General features: G+C 48.9%; 2 protein-coding genes across 3 annotated transcripts in view; both read left to right on the top strand.

Annotated features, from left to right (window-relative positions):
• The window catches only part of ZFP90 (ZFP90 zinc finger protein), a 160,433-nt gene extending 147,434 nt beyond the window's left edge, over window positions 1–12,999 (top strand). The window contains exons 5-6 of one of the 2 annotated variants that reach the window (XR_006263270.1): window positions 9,694–9,807; window positions 12,879–12,999. The gene's annotated coding sequence lies outside the window, so the exon portion shown is untranslated. The remainder of the gene's footprint in view (window positions 1–9,693; window positions 9,808–12,878) is intronic. The other variant, XR_006263272.1, reaches the window with a different exon arrangement.
• CDH3 (cadherin 3) overlaps window positions 12,142–19,946 on the top strand; it is a 43,848-nt gene continuing 36,043 nt past the window's right edge. The window contains exons 1-2 of the mRNA XM_043435466.1: window positions 12,142–12,667; window positions 12,879–12,999. Coding sequence (XP_043291401.1) covers window positions 12,608–12,667; window positions 12,879–12,999 — 181 coding nt within the window. The 5' untranslated portion in view covers window positions 12,142–12,607. The remainder of the gene's footprint in view (window positions 12,668–12,878; window positions 13,000–19,946) is intronic.

Raw genomic sequence — 19,946 nt, 5'->3', positions numbered from 1 at the left:
TTTAACATCTAACACCTCATGATTTCCCTTTTCAAACAGAGCTGGTCCCAGGATCAGTCCTCAGCAAGCAATAATAACCACTTAGTTTACTGACATTGTGCTTTCTTTTCTTTTTTTTTTTTGTGTGCTTTATTTTCATTGTACTGATTTTCAAATCAGTTACCTTTTGTTCATGGCAAGAGATATTGGTTTCCCATTTGATGTACTGTAGTAATTGCTTAAAGTAAGTGTTCAAGGTAAATTTGTTTAAATTAAAAGTGAGTTGATTTTAAGAAACATTTTAAGTATAGAGTACCCATGGTATAAGGATGGGACAAAAACAGAATGTTCTTCAATGACTGAAGTTTGGAGAAAATGGCTCTAGTAAATTCCATTAAAAACAACAACAACAGGGACTTCCCTGGTGGTCCAGTGGTTGAGGCTTCACCTACCAGTGCAGGGGGTGTGGGTTCAACCCTGGTGGAGGAACTAAGATCCCACATGCCTCGCATGCAAAAAAAAGACATAAAACAGAAGCAGTATTGTAACAAATTCTATAAAGACTTTAAAAATGGTCCGCATAAAAAAATCTTAAAACAACAGCCACCCTCACCTGAGTCCACACACACCTGCAGCTACACCCCACTTCCTTACTCCTGTTAAAAGAAAATTTGAAAAGAATTGTCAAGACCGTACATGCTTTCTCACCTCTTCTGTTTAATCCAGTCTGGTTTCTAGGTTGATTCTCCAGTGAAACTCTTCTCCCAATGACCTCAAACAGCTAAATTTAATGGACACATCTCTGCTCACATCCTTCATAGCCTCTCAGCAGCATTTGACCCAGCCTACCACTTCTCTTCTGAATCTTTCTTCTGTTGATTTCAATCTTCTGGGTTTCCTTTGATTAGTCTTAGTCCCTCCTCCTCCACTCAGCCCTCGAATGTCAGAGTGTCTCGGGGCTCATCCAGTACCTTTAAGCATCATGTTTGGAGATACCCACATTTGTATCTCTGACCCAGCCTAACCTCTTAGCACCAGATACAAATAGCCCATGACCAAGTCGATCTCTGCACCTGGCTAGGTCACGGCTCCTCCAACTTCATGGTCCAGATGGAACTCTTGATTCTTCTAGCACCTGATTCTTCTCCAATAAGTCCACTATTATTGATCCAAGCCCCAAACCTAAGAGAAGGCCTTGATTCCTCCTTTCTTTCTTTTTTTTTTTTTTTATTCTTCCTTTCTTCAGCCTCAGAATCAGTCTATCACCGAGTCGTGTGACTTTTACCCCACACTCTATTGAGAATCTGACCATTTTTCTTCATCTTCTTGGCAGTAGTCCTTACCAGGTCCACCATATCTCATCTGGACATAGCACCAGCCTCCTCTCTTGTCTCTTACTTCCATTCTTCCTGCCCCAATTCTCATTTTCATATAGCAGCCAGGAGGATTGTTATAAAATATGAATCGGGCCATATTCCTCCTCTGCTTAAGATTCTTCAATAGCTTTCTTCTTATTCTGGAGTAAAAGTCAGACTACTTGTGGCTCTAGAACTCTATATGATCTGTGACTCTCACCTGTTTCAACCTCATCTCCCTTTCTCTGAAGACTCACTCTGCTTCAGCCACACTGACTTCTGTGTTCCTGGTTTCTAGCAGTTGCCTACCTCAGGACCTTTGCACATGCTTTTCCCTCCACCTGGCGTACTTTCTCTCAGCTTTTCTATGACTGACTCCTTCTCAGTCTTGGTCTTAGCTTCACTGCTGCTTCCTCAGAGTGTCTGCCTTGACCATTCTATCAAAAATGAGCTTCCCTAGTGACTATCATTGCTTTTTTTCTTTCTTAGCACTTTCAATAGTCTGTAATTATCTTGTTTATTTACTTCTCTACATTTTTGTTACAGAGTCCATGAAAATAAAAGATTTTGCTCTATTTAATTCACCATTGCATCCTCAGTGCTCAGAATAGCGTCTGACACATAGTAAATATTTCTTGAATGTAATGAATGGAAAGGTAGGTGAAGACTAGACCAAACAGGCCCATAACAGAGCAGCATGGAGAGGCATTGGGATTTTAATCATAGATGCAAAGTGATCAGGCTTGGCAGTTGTAAACATTCAGTCTGACAGTATTGGTGAAAAGAAATGGGAGGGTAACCAAGGAAAGCTACTGAAATGGTCCAGACGAGAGAGATGACAGGGTTGAATGGAATAAGATGTACAGAGTGCTTAGCATTTAACCATAAGGAATGGGGTCGGTCAGGTTACTATTACCAATATAGCAGGTAAGCGAGGACTGCTTGAATTTAATGACAGGAAAGCTGGGGTCCAATGATAGAGGGACTTGTGTATGCCCTGGAATCTTTGAATCTCTAATCACCTTTTACAGTGATAAGTGATAGAACTTCTTATCGTTATTGAGTTAATTTGACCTCTATCAGTGAACGGTAATTCATTCTGTGTTCACATTTGCATTCTTCCGCCTGTGTCCCTTCTCACCACCATCAGCTGGAAAGGAAGAATTTCATGGAGAGAGCTTCTGACACCTTTCATTAACTGTGTGACCTGGAAAGTCACCTCATCTCTCTGAATTCAGTTTCATTTTCTGTCAAATGAGGACTCTGATATCTGTTCTGTCCATTGTGAGGATCAGTGAATAGCTGTACAGAATATATTTTCAAAATGCAAGAAAAATATCATTCAGTAAATATTTATTATGCACCTGCTGTGTGACAGGCACTATTGATGGTGCTAGGAATATGGCAGTGGCATAGGAGGAACAGCAACAATTCAACCCCTGTGGGGCTGACGCTATTGCAGAAGTCGATTCAGATTCTGGACATTTGGGATTTTAGGGGTTTTTTAGTATTTATTTGCTGCGTTGGGTCTTAGTTGTAGCATCCAGGATCTTTTGTTGCCGCACTGAGGCTCCGTAGTTGTGGTGCTTGGGCTAGGCTCTGTAGTTGTGGTGCTTGGGCTTAGTTGCTCTGTGGCATCTGGAATCTTAGCTCCCCAGCCAGGGATTAAAGCCACTTCCCCTGCATTATGCGGCAGATTCTTAACCGCTGAACCACCAGGGAAGTCCCTGAACATTTTGGATTTTGACTGTATTTTTCTAATTGGCAGATCACTTTGGGCCCCTGCTGAAAAAATACAGATTCTTGGCCGGACCAAAATCTTAGTCAGAATGGGGAAGGTAGAATGAAGGGAGGGGTAACTGTCTCCCTGAAGTGATTCAGAAAAGACTGAAAATAAGAGATTAAGTGAATTAAACTGCCTCCCTGTTTCTCTTCCCAAATACTGATTAATCACTCAGCAGTCCTGCATACACATCTGTTTGTATACTGAATTTTCCAAAACATTTCTAATAAGAAGTGCCTTCAGATGGCTCCGGGGAGAGCAAGTGTAAACATCAGGGCCAGCCATGTGACCTTGAAGGAGAAGGCAGTGGAAGTAGCAGAAAGCGCTGTCCTTGGCGGTGTTTTTGTCTGCCACAGAGCTTGCTGTACAGCTGATCTGGATCTTAGTGTCCTCATCAACCAATGAGGTCAGGGTTTCCTGAGTACCAGTTCACGGAGGGGTGCTGCGTTAGTGTAATCAGAATCTCCTAAGGAGCTTATTAAGTCTCCAGATTCCTGGGCCTCATGGACTGATGAATCCAATTCAGTAGGGCTAGAATGGCATCCATCACCTCCTCTGTTTTTTTAAAAAAATTTTATTTATTTATTTTTGGCTGTGCTGGGTCTTCATTGCTACGTAGGTTTTTCTCTAGTTGCAGCAATTGGGGACTACTCTAGTTGTGGTGTGGGGGCCTCTCATTGCGGAGGCTTCTCTTGTTGCAGAGCACGGGCTCTAGGTGCCCGGGCTTCAGTAGTTGCGGCTCTGGTCTCTAGAGCACAGGCTCAGAGGTTGTGGTGCGCGGGTTTAGTTGGTCCATGGCATATTGGATCTTCCCAGATCAGGGATCGAACCTGTGTCGCGTGCATTGGCAGGAAGCCACCAGGGAAGCCCACCTCTTCCTGGGCAATTAGTTTTTGATACACATCCCGGTTTGGTATCTCACTAGGGTAGGTCAAACTCTCTGTGCCTCAGTTTTCTCATCTGTAAAATATAATCATTCCTCAGACAGTAAAATTAAATAAGTTAATTTACATCATGCACTTGGAGCAGTGTCTGTGCTCCAAGCAGTGTAAGTACTGGGCAAGTTTTAACTATTCTGTCAGTCAAGGTCCAATCAGGAAGACAAACGACTGTGCATATTTAAAGCAGAGGGAACTTAATGCAGAGGTGATGGAGAGGCTGAGAAGCCAAACAGGAGGCAGTGAAACAACCTAGAGATTAGGCAGCAAGAAGTCTTTGACCCCTCAGCAGGGGGAAGAGAGGGAAATGGTGGTGTTTCTGGAGCCCAGAGTCTGGTCGAACCTGGACCCACAGCAGGAGCTGTAGCTCTAGCTTAGACACAGCCCTGTTAAGACAGCTGAAGGAGCAGGAATACCCTGGCTCTTCCCTTTGTCCCACCCTCCAGGCCCCCTCTAGTGCCGCCTATTGGCTGAACCAATATCTCTCCCGTGAGCCTGGGGAAACCCCATCTGCAGAGGTCACCCCTGCCTTTCTTTTTTTTTTTTCCACCCCTGCCTTTCAAGGGAAGGATGAAGCATGACTCTGAGAACAGATTGTCATTATTTTGTTGTTAATACATTCTCTAAGGTCTTTTGGGTCCTCCTAATACTTCAATACTTTGGGCACCTGATGTAAAGAACTGACTCCTTGGAAAAGACCCTGACGCTGGGAAAGATGGAAGGCGGAAGAAGGGGACGACAAAGGATGAGATGGTTGGATGGCATCACTGACTCGATAGACTTGAGTTTGAGTAAAGTCCGGGAGCTGGTGATGGACAGGGAGGCCTGGTGTGCTGTAGTCCATGCGGTCGCAAAGAGTCGGACATGACTGAGCGACTGAACTGAACCGAACAGATTTTAAAGTCTCTAGACCTTAGCCAACCACAGGGATTCAGGGCTTCATGAGCGCTTATTGATTAATCAAGTCCATGCCTTCAGTGTTCACGCATACATAAATGCTTGGCCTCTGATTTCTGCAAACTGACAGCTCAGGTCTTGACAAACATTCACCAGTGCCGAGAGCAGCAGAGCCCTGCCAGAGATTCAGGGAAAGGGAAGGTATGTGGAGCCGGTTTCTGGCTGGGCATCAGCCGCCTCAGCACCTTTAAGGATTCAGAAGTGATAAATCAGGAAGCTGGCCAGAGATATCACTAGGGAGAACAGAGGGTCCCAGAACACTCCGGAAGAGACCCAAAGAAGTAAGACTGTGGAAGCATTTGTACGGGGCACTGGTCAGGGGAGGGAAGGAGCAGGAAATAGGACCTCACCCGATTTTAAGGATACTTCCTAGAAAAGACTGCAGAACACCCGCTTGTCTTTGGGACATATCCCTGTAAGTGTGCTATGTGGGAGCGGAGCTCTGGGAATTTTGCTACCAAAAATGGGCAGAAAAGCTCTTTCTAAATATTTCTTGGAGGACTCAGAATTTAACCTTGGACCGGAGGCAAATATGTTTATTTTAAGAGGTTCTTAAGAGAAAAGATCGGATATCGTGGGATTCTTCCTAATATATCAAAGACCTGCTCCTCAGATTCATTCTTTCAGCAAACATTGGTGGATAGCAGGTTGGCAACTGATTCAGGCAATGAGTTTTAGAGTGAGACAGAACTGGATTGCACCGTGGCTTTGCCTCTGTCCTAGCTGTGTGGCCCTGGGCAAGGGATTTCACCTCAGTTCCCCCCCTGTGAAAAGGGAATATGTAATATGAAATAGTGTATAGAGTTAGGAGGATGAGAATGAGATAATGCATGAAAATATTTAACATCTGAATCCAGAGCATGCTCAGGAAATGGTAGTAGTTCATTTTATTAGGGCTTGTATTATTTATATGACACTTTGCAAAACACTCCCCCCCTCTGTTAGCTCATTGGATTTCACATCAGCTCTGTGAGGCAGGTCAGATTTGCCTCAGATGCATTGATTTTGCATCTACTCTGCATCCAGCACCCTGCCAGATGCCTAACAGTTATTATCTTGTTGATTTCACTCAGTCAATACATATTTTAGTATCTGTTTTATGCCAGGCTGTTCTGTGTCCTGGAGGTACAGCAATGAACAAACACAAAAACCCCTGCCTCGGGAGGATACACTAAGTGAGGGGAGAGTGGCAATCAATACCGTCTAATGAATACTTACGTTTACTGTCTTCCAACTTGCTTTACAAATATTAACTCATAACCTGTGAGGAAGGTATTATTTTGCTTATCCCATTTTACAGATGAGGGTACTGAGGCACAAGGGAGTTGAGAGTCACTTGGCCAAGGTCTCACAACTCAGAAGAGCTGAATTAATGATTCAAAGCCAGACAGCATTACTCCAGAGTCCTTGCTCTTAATCATTACTGTTACCTCTTAAAAAAATTATATATGTACTAATAGACCATCACACCCTATAGATTAGGGTGTGGTAAGTGCTATGAAAAAAATAATAAAGCAGGGTAAAAAGGGAGGAGGATAATTGGAGAGGGCTGTCTATGCAGGGAGGGCAGAGAAGGCTTCTCTGAGGGGCCACATCTGAGCAGAGACCTGAAGGGGTGAGGGAGAGAGGCGGGTGGACACCCGGGGAAGGGGGATCCAGGCAGAGAGAAGCACCGTGCAAAGGCCCACACTTGGTGTGTTCGGAGAACCACAGGGAGGCCAGCACTGGAAAAGCAGAGTGAACAAGTGGTAGAAGATGAGTCAGGACCTGAAAGACAGCTCATGCTGAGCCGCTGGAAGGATGCAATTGCTGAGATGGAAAGATTGTGGGAGGGGCAGGTTTGCAGGGGAAGGTCAGTTCAGTTTGGGATAATTCTCACCATCACCCACCAAGTAGGAATTACTCATTCCAGAGGACTTCAAGAGATTAAATAGCTCACCCCAGATCACCCAGACAGTCGTTTTCAGAGGCAAGATTCAGATGTCTGTCTTCCAACCCTAACTTAAATGCCACAGGCTGTTGGCTGGTAGTGTGCTGTGAGGAAATCTACAGAAGTGATATTCTGAATGTCCTGATCCCTGACCTCAGGAGCTTTCAAGGAGGGGGAAAGAGATAGTAGAGAGTGAGGCAGAAGGAGAGTGTCTGAGTAAAGGAAAGGAATAATGCCAGAGATCCCACAAGGCAGTAAGTAGCGTGTATTTAAATATGAAATGGAGACAAGAAACCCAGGGAAAGTGTACTTCTTTACGAAAGAGCAAAATGAGTGAGAGTCTCAGCCCTGTCTGGGTGGAGGGCATCAAGGACAGAGCAAATATCTGTGTTGAAGAAGGCTGTGCTTTGGCCAAGATGGGAAGCTCCTGCCTGAAGTTCAGGGTTCCACTTGGGCAAGTCTCTCTCCACAAATTGATGCTTTTTCATTGTGACAAAGGTATATCCTGGGCCAGATGTCTCCCCTGGACCTGTGTCTCCAACCACAGCCTCCTCAACATGCCACCACTGGGCACCTTTAAACATGCCCCAATCCGAAGTCCTGATCTTCCCCCTATCCCGAACTTGCCCTGCCTGCAATGAGATTCCGAGAAGCCAACCCTGAAGGACTTATTAAATACAGAAGGGCTCCCAGGAGGAACTGGTGAAGGAGTGGAGGAACAGGATAAAGAGGGCAAGAAGCCAAGTAAGGATGTGATTTCAGACCAAGCCCCTGGAGAGTAGCTTCATCCTGATCCAACAGGGGAACGAATGCTGGATGTAAGTTACCCCTGGGAGTTTAGGGGTGGGGGCACTCAGCTTCCACACTCCAGCACCAGTTGGTTATTGGCTAAGGGCTGGGAAAGTGAACTCCTGGGCACTTACTTACAAGGGAAAAGGGATCCCAGTAACTAAAGGGCAAGCCTCTAGCTCTTCACATGTGCAGGCTGCTGGGAGCTTCAGCACACAGAAGCCAAACAGGGGGCATTCAGAAGCCATCAAAGGGATCCCAGGGGGCCTGGCAGCACCCTGACAGTGTCCACTACACATGCCTTACCCATCTCAGGAAACGGCACTGCCATCCTGCTGGGTGCTCAGGCCCCAGTCCTGGGAGTCATCATTGACCTGCTCTGTCTCACACCCCCATCCAATCCTTTAGTCGATCTCGTTGGCAATACCTTCAAGATACATGCTGAGTCTGATCACTTTTTTTAAGTAACTTTTGAAAATTGTGGTAAACTACACATAACACACAGTTCATTGGCATTAAGTACATTCATGTTTTTGGGTACCCATCACTATCATCCATTCACAGAACTCTTTCCATCTTGCAAAGCTGAAACTCTGTACCTGTTAAGCATTTTGTTTGTCTATTCATCTGTTGATGGACACTCGGGTTGCTTCTGCCTCTTGACTGTTGTAAATAATGCTGCTATGAACATGGATGTACAAATATGTTACAGTCCCTGCACTCAATTCTTTTGGGGTTATACCTAAAAGTGGAAGGGCTTCCCTAGTGACTGACTGGTAAAGAATCCGCCTGCAATGCAGGAGACCCTGGTTCGATCCCTGGGTTGGGAAGATCCCCTGGAGAAGGGCATGGCAACCCACTCCAGTATTCTTGCCTGAAGAATTCCATGGACAGAGAGGAGCCTGGCGGGCTACAGTACACAGGGTCGCACAGAGTTGGACATGACTGAAGCAACTAAGCAGCAGCAGCTAGAAGTGGAACTGCTTGATCATTCAGCAGTTCTATCTTTTTAATATCTATTTATTTGCCTGTGCTGGGTCTTAGTTGTGGCAGGTGACATGGGATCTAGTTCCCGGACCAGGGATCAAAGCCAGGCCCCCTGAATTGGGAGTGCAGAGTCTTAGCCACTGGACCACCAGGGAAGTTCCAGTAATTCGATTTTTAATTTTTTTTAGTAACTGCTTTACTATTTTTCATGGTGGTTCTACCATTTTACATTCCTACGACAGTGCACAAGTGTTTCAGTTTCTTCTTCACCAGTACTTTTTATTTTCTTTTTTTAAAGACAGTAAACAACAAAATTCTGTAAAGCAATTATCCTTCAATTAAAAATTAATGTTTAAAAATCTGGTCATTTTTTTACCCCTTCCACAAGGAGCACCCTGAACCAGGCCATTTCAGTTTTTGCCTGACTGACTACAGTGGAATCCCATCTGACCTCACTCACTGCTTCTGCCCTCATGTCCAGTAGTCTTTTCAACACCTCTCTTCCACTCACACCCTCCTGGGCCTTCCTCCTTTCCCTCTCAGAGAAAAGCTAAAATTCTTACAATACCTTTGAAGGCTCTATAAGATTTGCTTCTCACTCTCCTGAATCTGACTCATTTCCTACTAGCTCACTCCACTCTAGCCATATTGGCTTTGCTTTTTTTTTTTTTTTAACCCTGTCCAAAGTAATCTCTTGCCTCAGGTCCTTTTGCCTTATTTCTCTGCTTGGAAATACTACTAAGCAACATCTGGGCACTTGCTCTATGCCAGGTGCTGAATTTAGAGTTTTAAAAATATTAATTAATTATCATCTGTATGTATTAATTCATTCAATCCTCGTACTTCAGCTATCCTAGTGTAATTTGCTCCCCACTGCCTTAAGGTTTGTATTCCTCAAGGAGGACTCTGGGCTTTCCCCATTGCTTATCAGCCCCTCCTCCATTTTCTGCCTTTCTCTTTCTTTCTTGCCCTCAGGTTTCTGTGTGGGTTTGGTCCATGAGAGACAATGCCAGAAGATGAAAGGTGAAAGGAGAGAGATGTTGGGTTATTTCCCCCCACCACACACACATCCTCCGTGCTCTGCTCTGGGTAAGTGTCCTGTCCCTCCCAGACTGCAGCTCCATTTGAGAGGGGTGGTCCCCCACACTCCAGCTCCCCCTGCCCCAACCCCCGACTCCCAGTGACAGCATTTCCTCCCTTTGCCATCCAGTCCTCCAAGTTGTAGCTGCCTTTCTGCTGCTGCTATCTCTGGACCTTCAACACCCCTGAACCCTGCCCATTCCTCTAGTCCCTTCACTAAGACTTCAATCAACATGTAGCTGGATTCTGTCTCCCGCTAGATCCTGACCTAAAACCACCTTCCGGATCACATTATTCATAGTTTTCAACTCTGCCTTCTGTCCTGTGAATTGGCACTTCCCATTCTGTTCTTTACTGCATAGCACATATTGACTAACATGCTATATTTACTTTGCTCACCCCTCACAATCTGGGATCTGCAATCCAAGGTTGCAGATGTGTTTGTTTCATTCAGTGTTGTATCTCCAATGCTTGGCACACTGTAGGCCGTCAGCAAATATCTCCTAAATGAATGAATGAACGAACGGACGGCTAGGGGAGCTATAGGGAAGCCAGCAGTGTGGTCCAAGGTGCAGGCAGAAGAGCTGACGCTCAGCTTCTCCGCTCCCCTCCCCTCCCGCGCCCGGAATGCTGAGTTCTCTGGAAGGAGACGGAAATGAGTGCGCTCAACAGCCCTCCAGTCGGGTGTTTACTTAATTAGGGCCTGTATCCCGAAGCTCGTTGGTGTTTAACTGTCCGCCTAATGGCTTCATCTGGTTCCGGGCGGGCGCGGGAGAACCTGCGAGGCGAGGGTAGGCGGGGCCCCCCGGGTACAGTCTGGGGCTGGCGCCGCCTGGAAAAGCCTCTGTTCGGGTATCTAACCTCCCCTCGAGCACGGAAAGCGACCCCTACGGGAGAGAGAGGCGCGAGGCAAGGGGGGCTGGTGCTCAGCAAATGGATTTGGGTTTTAACCGCGCGTGGTCCCTCCCCCACCTCCAGCTGCCGAGACCACAGACCGGATAACCGAGCGCTCCCCTGATACCAGATGCAATTGCTCGCTTTACCATCAGTCGTGAACTTGAAGGATTACAGCGTTTCTTATTCTCTTAGTTTGGGGAACCTGAGGGTATTACAGAGGAGATAAACGGCTCGTGAGGCAAAGGAAGGGGACCAGTGAGCTGGATCCTAAAGCTATAATATCAGGCAACATTTGGGCACTTGCTCTATGCCAAGTGCCGAGTTTAGCATTTTAAACGTGTTAATTAACTTAATCCTCTTCTATTTGCATTAATGCATTCAATCCTAGTACTTTAGAGAGCGGTTAGCACAATAGCCCCACTAGACGCATGCAAAACTGAGGCTCAGAGGTGTTATTTCACTAGCCTGAGGCCACCGCGCTAATAAGTGGTGGCTTAAGCGCAGGGGATGCGCCCCCAGAGCCAAAGCTCGTTTTGAAAGAGAACTCCCACCTTCACTGCGCAAACCGACCACCTCTTCGCTGCAGGCCTGGTGGTAAAATCTGTACTTAGAGACTCCAGTCTCTTCCTCAAACCTCTGAATGTGAGATGGGGAGAAGGGAGAAAAGGAATGAGGAGTCAGCCTGAAATTCTCAAGACAGCTAAGGAAAGTGGGAAGACCTTCGGGAACAAGAGGCTGGGACTGGCCAGGAAAGCTCAGCTCGGTGCGGAGACGGCGTGCACTGCGGAGCGACTGAGTCAGGACCGTTTCAGGGCCCAGGGCCCATTTGCGTGCGGCCAGGGGGAGGACACTTTGGGTGTGCATTAGAGAGGCGAATTCCGCCCAGCTCCGCCTTCTGCTCCCGGGAAGGATGCAGAAGAGCTGTTTTGCAGGGAGGTTCACGGAAAGGCTGCTCCGCGCAGCCAGCAGTTTTCACTTAGTTTATACTCAGTACTGCAGACCAATAAAAAACAGTCGCGATTTTAAAAATGCCTTTACTTGCGTTTTCACAAGTTGAGAAATTGTTAATTATGTATCTTACGTGGGGAGGGGGACTGGGGAGGTTGCCTGAGGCGATGGGGCTAACAACCACCTCTCTGCCTCGCACCTTTTGGTGTCACCACGGCTTCAACCTCTGGAATCTTCTCTCCTAGCCTCCATTTGTTCGGCTGTGCCAGGGAAGTAATGAGTCTTCCGTGAGTAGTAGTAGATTTTATAACGCGGTCCCTGGTGACCTCACTGCCAGTTTTAAACTCTGGAGTCCTGGGAGCAGGCTGACGTGGGAGGTTGGAAAGAGGCAGAAGGTACCACCCCCCCGCGCACCCCCGCTGTCGCCGGGTGTGGGGCGGACACACCCGGCCTCCATCAAAGCTTTGGGTAACTGAGCGTCTCAGGGAAGCATGAACGGGGCGCCTGTTTCCAGCCGAGTTCAGATGCATCTCCACTTCTTTTTCCCACTCTGGCCGCGAAGCACAGAAACCTTTTTCTTCGCGTGCTGCAAAGGCTGAGGAGGGGGTGGGTTGGGGTTTTTTCCCCTCTCGAACCCAGAATCTGCAAGACAGGGCCTGGGTCCCTGCCGAGAGGAACTCCAGAAAAGCCAAGAGAACGCAGGAGGAAGGGGAAAAGACAGTGTGTGTGTGTGTGTGTGTGTGTGTGTGTAAAAGTGGGGGTCTTGGGTGCCTCCACCGCGCCAACCAGGGCCCCACCTGCGAGAGGGCGGGATCTTTCGGCGCTGGACCAATCAGCACCTACCTGCGCTCACCTGGCCCCCTCCCTCCGGCTCCCGCGGGCCGCGGTTCTCGAAGGCTCACGCTGAGCTTAGCGGAGCCCTAGCCCGCCGTTGCGGCAGCTTTTCACCCCTCTCTCTCCAGCCATGGGGCTCCGTGGTGGGCCTCTCGCGTCCCTCCTCCTCCGCTTCTTTCTCCTACTCCAGGTACTCCATTGCCTTGCCCTGTCCCCGGCCGGAACGCTCCTCAGAGGGCTGGCGGGCGGGGTCCGCACGCGGCGGCGGCGTCGGGGAGAGCGCGGGGCTGGGCTCCGTGGGGCCTGGGTTGTCCGGGACAGCCTGTGAGGACTCCCCGGGATGGGTTTGCAGGGCCGGGCACGCCTGTGACCCAGCCTCCCTCTTTTCCTCCTTCCCCCAGGCGCAGGTTTACTGGCTGCCGCGCGCGGCCTCGGAACCGTGCCGGGCAGGCTTCGGGGAAGCTGAAGTGACCTTGGAGGCGCGAGGCGCGGAGCTGGAGCCGGGCCAGGCGCTGGGCAAAGGTAAGGATCCCCCGCCCCCGGGCCCGCCTGTGGAACTGCGGGGCGGGGGCCGCACGCGGGGTGTCCAGCCTGCCCTGAGGAACTCCTGGCGCCGCCTCAGGTGTGGGGGAGGCGCAGACAGCATCCCGGGAACTTGAGGAGGGGTGGGCGGCCGAAGGGAAAGGCCGGAAAGCGTTGAGCCCTCTGATGTCCAGCCCCTCCTTGTCCCTCTGCGGCGGCTTACCTTGCCCCCCTCCTTCAGGGTGCGGGGCGGCTGGGCTACTCTCCCCGCCTGGACGTGGGAAGCTCTCCCCTGCTGGCCCCAGTGGAGGAATGCGCAGTCCACATTCCTCCCCAGCCCCCGCGCAGGTGTGGGGATGAGCCGTGCCCCGGGCAGCCCCCTTCGCCCCTCTCGGGCCCCCTTTGTGTACCGCGCTTTGTGTCTCCGACAGACAGACCCGGTCTGTTTCTCTTCTTCGCGCTCCCTCCCCCCGCCCCCCTGCTCCCCCGGCAGCTGGAATGCACTCTTAACCCTGCCCTTCCCGGAGGGCCTGCGCCCCTGCAGCCAGCCTGGAAACTGGGCCTGGCACACCTGAACTGGGGCCCTTACGCCCTGGGGACACCCCCGACCCCCAGTGTCTCGGTACTGGAATGTTAGGGTACTTGAGGGAGTGGAGATCCAGAAGCCGGAAAGTCTCCATCTGTAGGCGTGGCGGATGGGGAATCAAAGCTCATTTTTGATCTCACAGTTACTTGCCCCCCCCCACCCACCTCAAGTTTAAAAACTTGATGGGGGTGGGTACTTTCGTGAGCAGAACCAGCTTGTTATGAGACTCAGGCAGCTGAGGGGCAGATGGTGGCCTCTTTCCCTCCATCCAAGACAGTGGGGGCTCTCCAACAGCTCAAACCCAAATTCTTAAACAAGTGTATCCCCGGATCCTTGGGGTCCAGAGGATCCTTAACCTGTGAAGTTATTTAAGAGTTTGTGTGTGGATTTTTCTGGGTAGGGGATCTACAGTTAAAATTTTCAAAGCAATTTAAAAACCTGTGCCACCTAGCATTTTTCTGATTCCACATCAGCCTACCCTTCACCCCAGGTTCGGATTCCCAGAGCTTGAATGTGGGGGTGGCTGGGGGACAGAAAGGCTCTCCCTTGTCTCTTCAAAAGAGGATTGGGGGCCTACAGTCTGTGGTAGCCTTTTTTCCTTCTTCCACCCCCACCCCCCCAAATAACTCTGCAGATTGACAAAACAATTAACACCCAGGCTAGGCCAAGCTCCTTAAACTCTTGGCTGCAGGGAGCTGAGGAGAAGCATTAAGAGGCCATGCCTCATAAACTTTAAATTCTTGCACATGGGTTTATTACTGAGTGGCTAACAAACTGCAGCTCAGCCAACCTGTAAAAATGTTAACTTGGGCAGGGCCCCAAATCCAATTCCGGCTCCCTGAGGAAGCTTTATTGCTAACCAGACTTCTGCCAAATCTGTACCCCCTCCCCCTCATTGTCAAGTTCTCCAGCTACACTCTGGGAGAGCAGGCTATAGCTTTGACTGTAGTCTGCACCTTATCTTTCTTACTGAAGGAAGAAATATCAGATTAACTGTCACTTCACTAAGCTTGAGGTTGTTGTAGGGAAGTGGTAATCAGGTTTTCGATTTCACGGTCCGGTTGCCAAGTGCTTCCTTCTCAGTGACGTCAGTCATTTTAAACCTTTTGAGAAAATTCTGCTTTCTCGGATGTCTGGTTTATGGTTGTAAAAATGGTGGGTTCAGGCCAGGAACACACCTGGGTTATAAAACAAAAGGTGGGTCAACGGGCTTGGCTAACCTTGAGCAGAGCTCCCTGCAACGTGCCGAGTTCTTAGAGGAGTCTTCCCATGAAATGGGATGCTGCCTTCTTTTTAAATAAAAGTAAGTTTCTGGGCCCAATTTGTCCAATAAATTGGGACTCTGCAGCAAAAAAATAGAGGTATTTCTCCCCTTAGTTCTCAACAGCTGATATCTTTTCTACCTCCCTCCCTCCAAACCATCTCCCTATCCTCAGTACATGGGAGCCCCAGCCTGGCTCCAGCCATGTTGAAAGGGGTGTCCTGAGGGTACATACAAACTCTAAAGTTTGACCAAGCAGACAACGGTTTCCCTATAGCCAAGGAACAATTGCCCCTGTTGTTTGCCCCCGGGTTATGAACTTCACAGGTGTCTATGAAGTTGAGCTCAAAGACATTATCTGATATAATTAATACCTTGTTTGTATGTGCACTTTCCTCTTCAAAGCATTTGCACAACTCTGAGCTTGCTTTATCCTCCTGACATTCTCTTGAAGCTGGTGAGGTACATTTAAACAACTTGAGCTCTTAATCCCAGAGCTGGGACTTCAGAAACTGTATCTCAATCCTGCTGGAGGTTTTAGAGGTGGAGAAACACAGGAACAGCTTAATGGATTCAATTCCCTAGGCTAAACTTGTGAGCTTCCTTGGGGGTCACAGATATGACTTTCACCTCTAGGTCTATGCCCAGGACCTGTTACTTACAGGTCCCATAAGGTATTTGCAAAAGTTATAACAATATTGTGAAGTTCTGCCCATTTTACAGATGAAACCTCAGTGGTTGTGACTTCACCAGAGTTATCTCTGCAGTGACTCAATGGGTCTTGAATGGAGGTTTCTGACTCCCAAGTTTCCTGGAATTTTTTTTTTTTTTTAAACCACCGGAAAGTGGGAGGTGGATGAAATGAAAAAGTGCAATGCTAGAGCACCGAATCCCACCAACAGCAGCCTTCTACCTCAAGAGGACTTAACCATTTATTCCTTTTCATCATAGTTTTCCAGAAACACACCTGCAGAGGAAACCAGCTTGAATGCAGTCTCTTAAGTGTCCTAGTGATGGGGGCTTGGGTCAGATGAAACCAGGCTTACAGAGACCAAGAGTGAGAGGTTAATCTGGAAAGAGGTAGATCAGGAATATTCCCCTGCCCCAACCCCACAGTCTGGGGTCTGCCTTCCTTCAAGTGTGGTCTAAAACCAAAGACAAAGGGATGTGGGAAGAAGGAGGTTGTTTGGTATTGGTGCAGTGATTAAAAGTGAGTGACTTCAAGTGGTCTATGCATCCTTCATGGTGAACGGTTGAGAGAAGCAGCTTAATTACAGTAAAAGAAATCCAGTACTTCATTATGGCCCCTGCACAAGTTCAACTCACCCTTAGTCAGCGTTGGGTAAGATTAAAGCTAACCCTCATTAGCTCTGGTAGGAAACTTCAAAGTTCGGTAATAAATCTGACCGAGCAGGAGTTAACTTCAAAATGGTTTTGTTTATTTCAACTTGTATAAAAATCGCCTTTTGTTTTGGAGCTGCCATTATGGGCTAGGCCCTCTATTTACATGTTATTTTTTTCAGTAAACATGTATTTAACAGCTGCGTGTATCAGGCACTACTCTTGAACTGTGGCTAAAAAAATGAACAAAACTAAGACCCTGCCGTGGAGGAGCTGACTGTCTAAGATTAGTTATTTTTTATGCTTATAAGTGCCTTACCACGCAGGTGGTGATATCTCCCCCTAGCTGTAAAATGAGGGTAAGAAACTTGGCAAGAGGTCTCCAGGGAAGTCAGCAGTAAGGCCAGAGTTTACACCCAAGGGGATTCCATGATGCCCAATAAATCTGCCTCTGTGGAATGAATAGTTGGGAACTGGGGCTTCTAGCCCACCTGGCTTGCCTTCCTGGCTCAGCAGCCAAGTAGGGTTGGTTGCCAAAGCCTGACGTTCATCACCGTTAGCTGGTGCCTGGGGAGCAGGTCTCAAACCTCTAGTCTCCCTTCCCACCTCGTCACACGGCACTCTGTTCCTAGGTTACCCATGCAGGGTGCCCTCACCTCCCTGCTGCATGAGGAAGGCATGGCCTACCACAGGCTTGAGTTTCTAGGAAACGATAACTCTGCAGAGTGTTTGGAGGATGATGAAGGAGGAGGAGGAGGGAGAGAAGGGCCTCTTTCCCCAAAGCAGTGGAATCCTCCCCAAAGGAGTGGAGTCCTCTGTCCTGAGGCTGAACCATCTCCATTCAAAGAACCACTGTAACTGAACAACACACCAGTGTCCCTATAGTACACACATCAAGAAACAGCATTATCAGAACCTCAGATGCCACTTCCCTCCCCATCTCTACCCTCTCCAAGAAAACCACTATCCGGACTTCAAATACCATGGATTGATTCGCCTATATTTGAACTGAATATCCTCTTGGATCTGGCTTCTTTCATTGTACATTTGGGATTCTCGCATAGTTCTGGATGTGGTCGTGGTAGACTGTCATCCCTCCATAGTATTCGTCATGGGGCCATCCACACTCCTGCTGTTGATGGCCATCTGAGACGTTTCCATCTTTTTGGCCATTGCAGCTGGTGCTGCACGAACGCCATTGTTAAAGTGAAACTGTAGAGCGGGTCTGTTAGGTACATACCTGGGAGCTTAATTGCCAGGTTGACTGAGGATTACCTGGGATCTCAGCACAGTGGCTGAGTACTGAGATGTCAGCTTTTCTGTGTCTTGAAGTTGCTGAGCCTCTTCTGGATTTCATCTACCATTCCCTTCTCCCAACAGTCTCCTTACCAGACCCATCCCGTCTGGGTTCCTGCTTCCCACCTGGCCCTGTGCTAAGAGACAGCAGTTTTAAGTACGTGGTCACATCCTTTGTTTTGAGGGAGAAATCCTTTCCTTTATTTGTTCTTAAGCTCATGCTTGTCACGCTCCCCCAAAGTAGAAGGGGAATCTGGAAAGGGCCCTGAATTTCTCAGGTGAGAACGTTTTCCTGGGTGGAGATGTCTGTCCTGACCAGCGTGTGGGTGGGCGGCAGCCTCTTCATGTGGCCAAGGTGGTCGAGTCCAGCTCCTCCCTCATCATAGAGGCAGTGAGGTGTCTGAGACTCAAGGCCAAGCTGACTGGTTGTCATGCTGCCAGCAAACACCTGAGTACCTGCTGGCTGCTCGGAGTTCACAGGCAAGCAAGGCCCACAGCTCCTTCACCTCAGTGAGTTCCCTAACTACAGGAGGAAGCAGATCAATCACCAGGCAATTTTAATAGTGAATCCTTCATTCAGCAAATATCTACTGAGCACCTACCAAGTGTGAGGCTCTAGTCTAGGTGCCAGGTATACCTTAGTGGGCTTTGCAGGCCATTCCTCCTACTAGTTGGGGGGAGATGGACAAAATAAGTAATATATGTATATGTAATCAAGGGGGAAAAATATAGAGTCACATACGAAGAGCTGCTGATGTGCTCTTGGAGGTGGAGGGCACCTGGAGGAAGTGATGTCTAAGGCAGAGGCTGGGGAAGGGGTTGGGACATGAGGGGTGGCAGGGAGTGTTCCTGCCGAGGGAACAGCATATGGGGTCCAGGAACTTAAACACGTTTAGTCTGGCTGAACCATGGAGTGTAAGGTGTGGAGAACAGAAGCGAAGTAGGAGGGTCCAGTCCAGCTCAGAACTTCCGTCCCCCATAGGAGAGGCAGCATGGTGTTTGGGAAAGGCGGGAGATGTGGCTGGAGTTCCAGGTGCGCCCTCATGGAGGCCAGTGTCTTGTAAGTCTCCTCTGGATCCAGGACCCTGGGCCCACCTTCACCATCCCTTCTTGACTCCCGACTTGTCCCAGACACGAAGACGTGGTCAGCCTCAGCTGAATCTTCCCCCCTCGTTTCATTTAGTTAGCTGGCATTACCAGGCAGCAGGGCTGGCACGGAAGGGCTTTCAAACAAAACAAATCAGAAAAAAAAACACAACCTAAATACCATTTACTGGAGCGCTTACTGAGTTCCAGAAACTACACTCCGTACTTTATGTAATAAGCCCTTTTAATCCATCTAAAAGCCCCATGAGGGGAGCGGAATTGGCCCCATTTCACTGGATAGGAAATCTAGGCTTGTGACTTTGTAACTCCTCCAAGGTCACCCAGCCAGTAAATTGTGGAGTCAGGACTTGAAGCAGGTTGGACTCCTATGTGTGAGGTACTTGGGAGTCAGGGTTGTGAGTCCCCTGGCCTCAGCCACGCTGGAGAAGATTGGAAATGGTTAACATCTGACCCAAGACCTCTGAATTCCTGTTCCTTCCACAGGCAGGCCTCTGTTAATCACCAGGATCTGGAGTGGTGGGGGCGGGGCTGAGGCGGGGACAGTTCCATCCAGGCCCCCAGCCTCCCTTTTAGGTTGTGGGGGAATAGGGAGGGCCCAGATACCAGGCCCCCAGCTGACAGTGCTCTCACTGTCGGTTCTGGTTGTTCATCTCCTCCCTCTCCTCACCCCATGTTCCCCTTTTCCCAGCATCAAGGACCTCCCCCAGCCCTGCTCTGAGTGGAGGGGCTTGATATCCAGCACCCACCCTGCTCTCCCAGCCAAATTTGGGCACCCATGTGGCTGTGGGTCTCCTAGAACATCAGTAGCCTGCAAATTCCTCAAACTGACCAAAATCCCTCCAGGCTGCGGCTGCCAGGGTCCTGATGAACTTCGGGGCCCTGGGCTCCTGCTGTTTGCTCAGTGAACAGAAACACCTTCTCCTGGGGAGGGAAGCCCAGTGAGCACTTGCCTTCCTCCCTTACCCTGTCTTTGAGCTCACAGCTGGGGCTCTGTCACTGCCATCCGAGGAGAGGGCTGGGAGCCAGGGCCACACAGCTAGGAGGCGGGAGGGCTGGGGGATGCTTCCCGCTCCCAGAGCCTCTGTGGGCCACACAGAACCCTAGGAGGAGGAGAGAGCCGCCCTCCCTCAGGACTCTGAGTGTCCCAGGGGCTAGAATGGGAATGGGGCCAGGGAGGCATGAGCCCAGGCTTTCCTCTTCCTCCTCAGTCTCAGTAACCCCACTCTTCCTTGCTTGAGAGTACATATGATTAGCTTGAAATTATTTCTCCCTTACTAAGAAGCCTCAAACCTGTGCTGGAGACTAGAAACAGGTTGATCTTGCCCAGCAGGGAGGTCAGACCTCAGGGTCTCACAT

The sequence above is a fragment of the Cervus canadensis genome, chromosome 18, assembly GCF_019320065.1.
Source record: "Cervus canadensis isolate Bull #8, Minnesota chromosome 18, ASM1932006v1, whole genome shotgun sequence".
NCBI lineage: Eukaryota > Metazoa > Chordata > Mammalia > Artiodactyla > Cervidae > Cervus > Cervus canadensis.
Note: the sequence above shows the minus strand (reverse complement) of the source record. Positions and strands in the feature narration are given on the sequence as shown.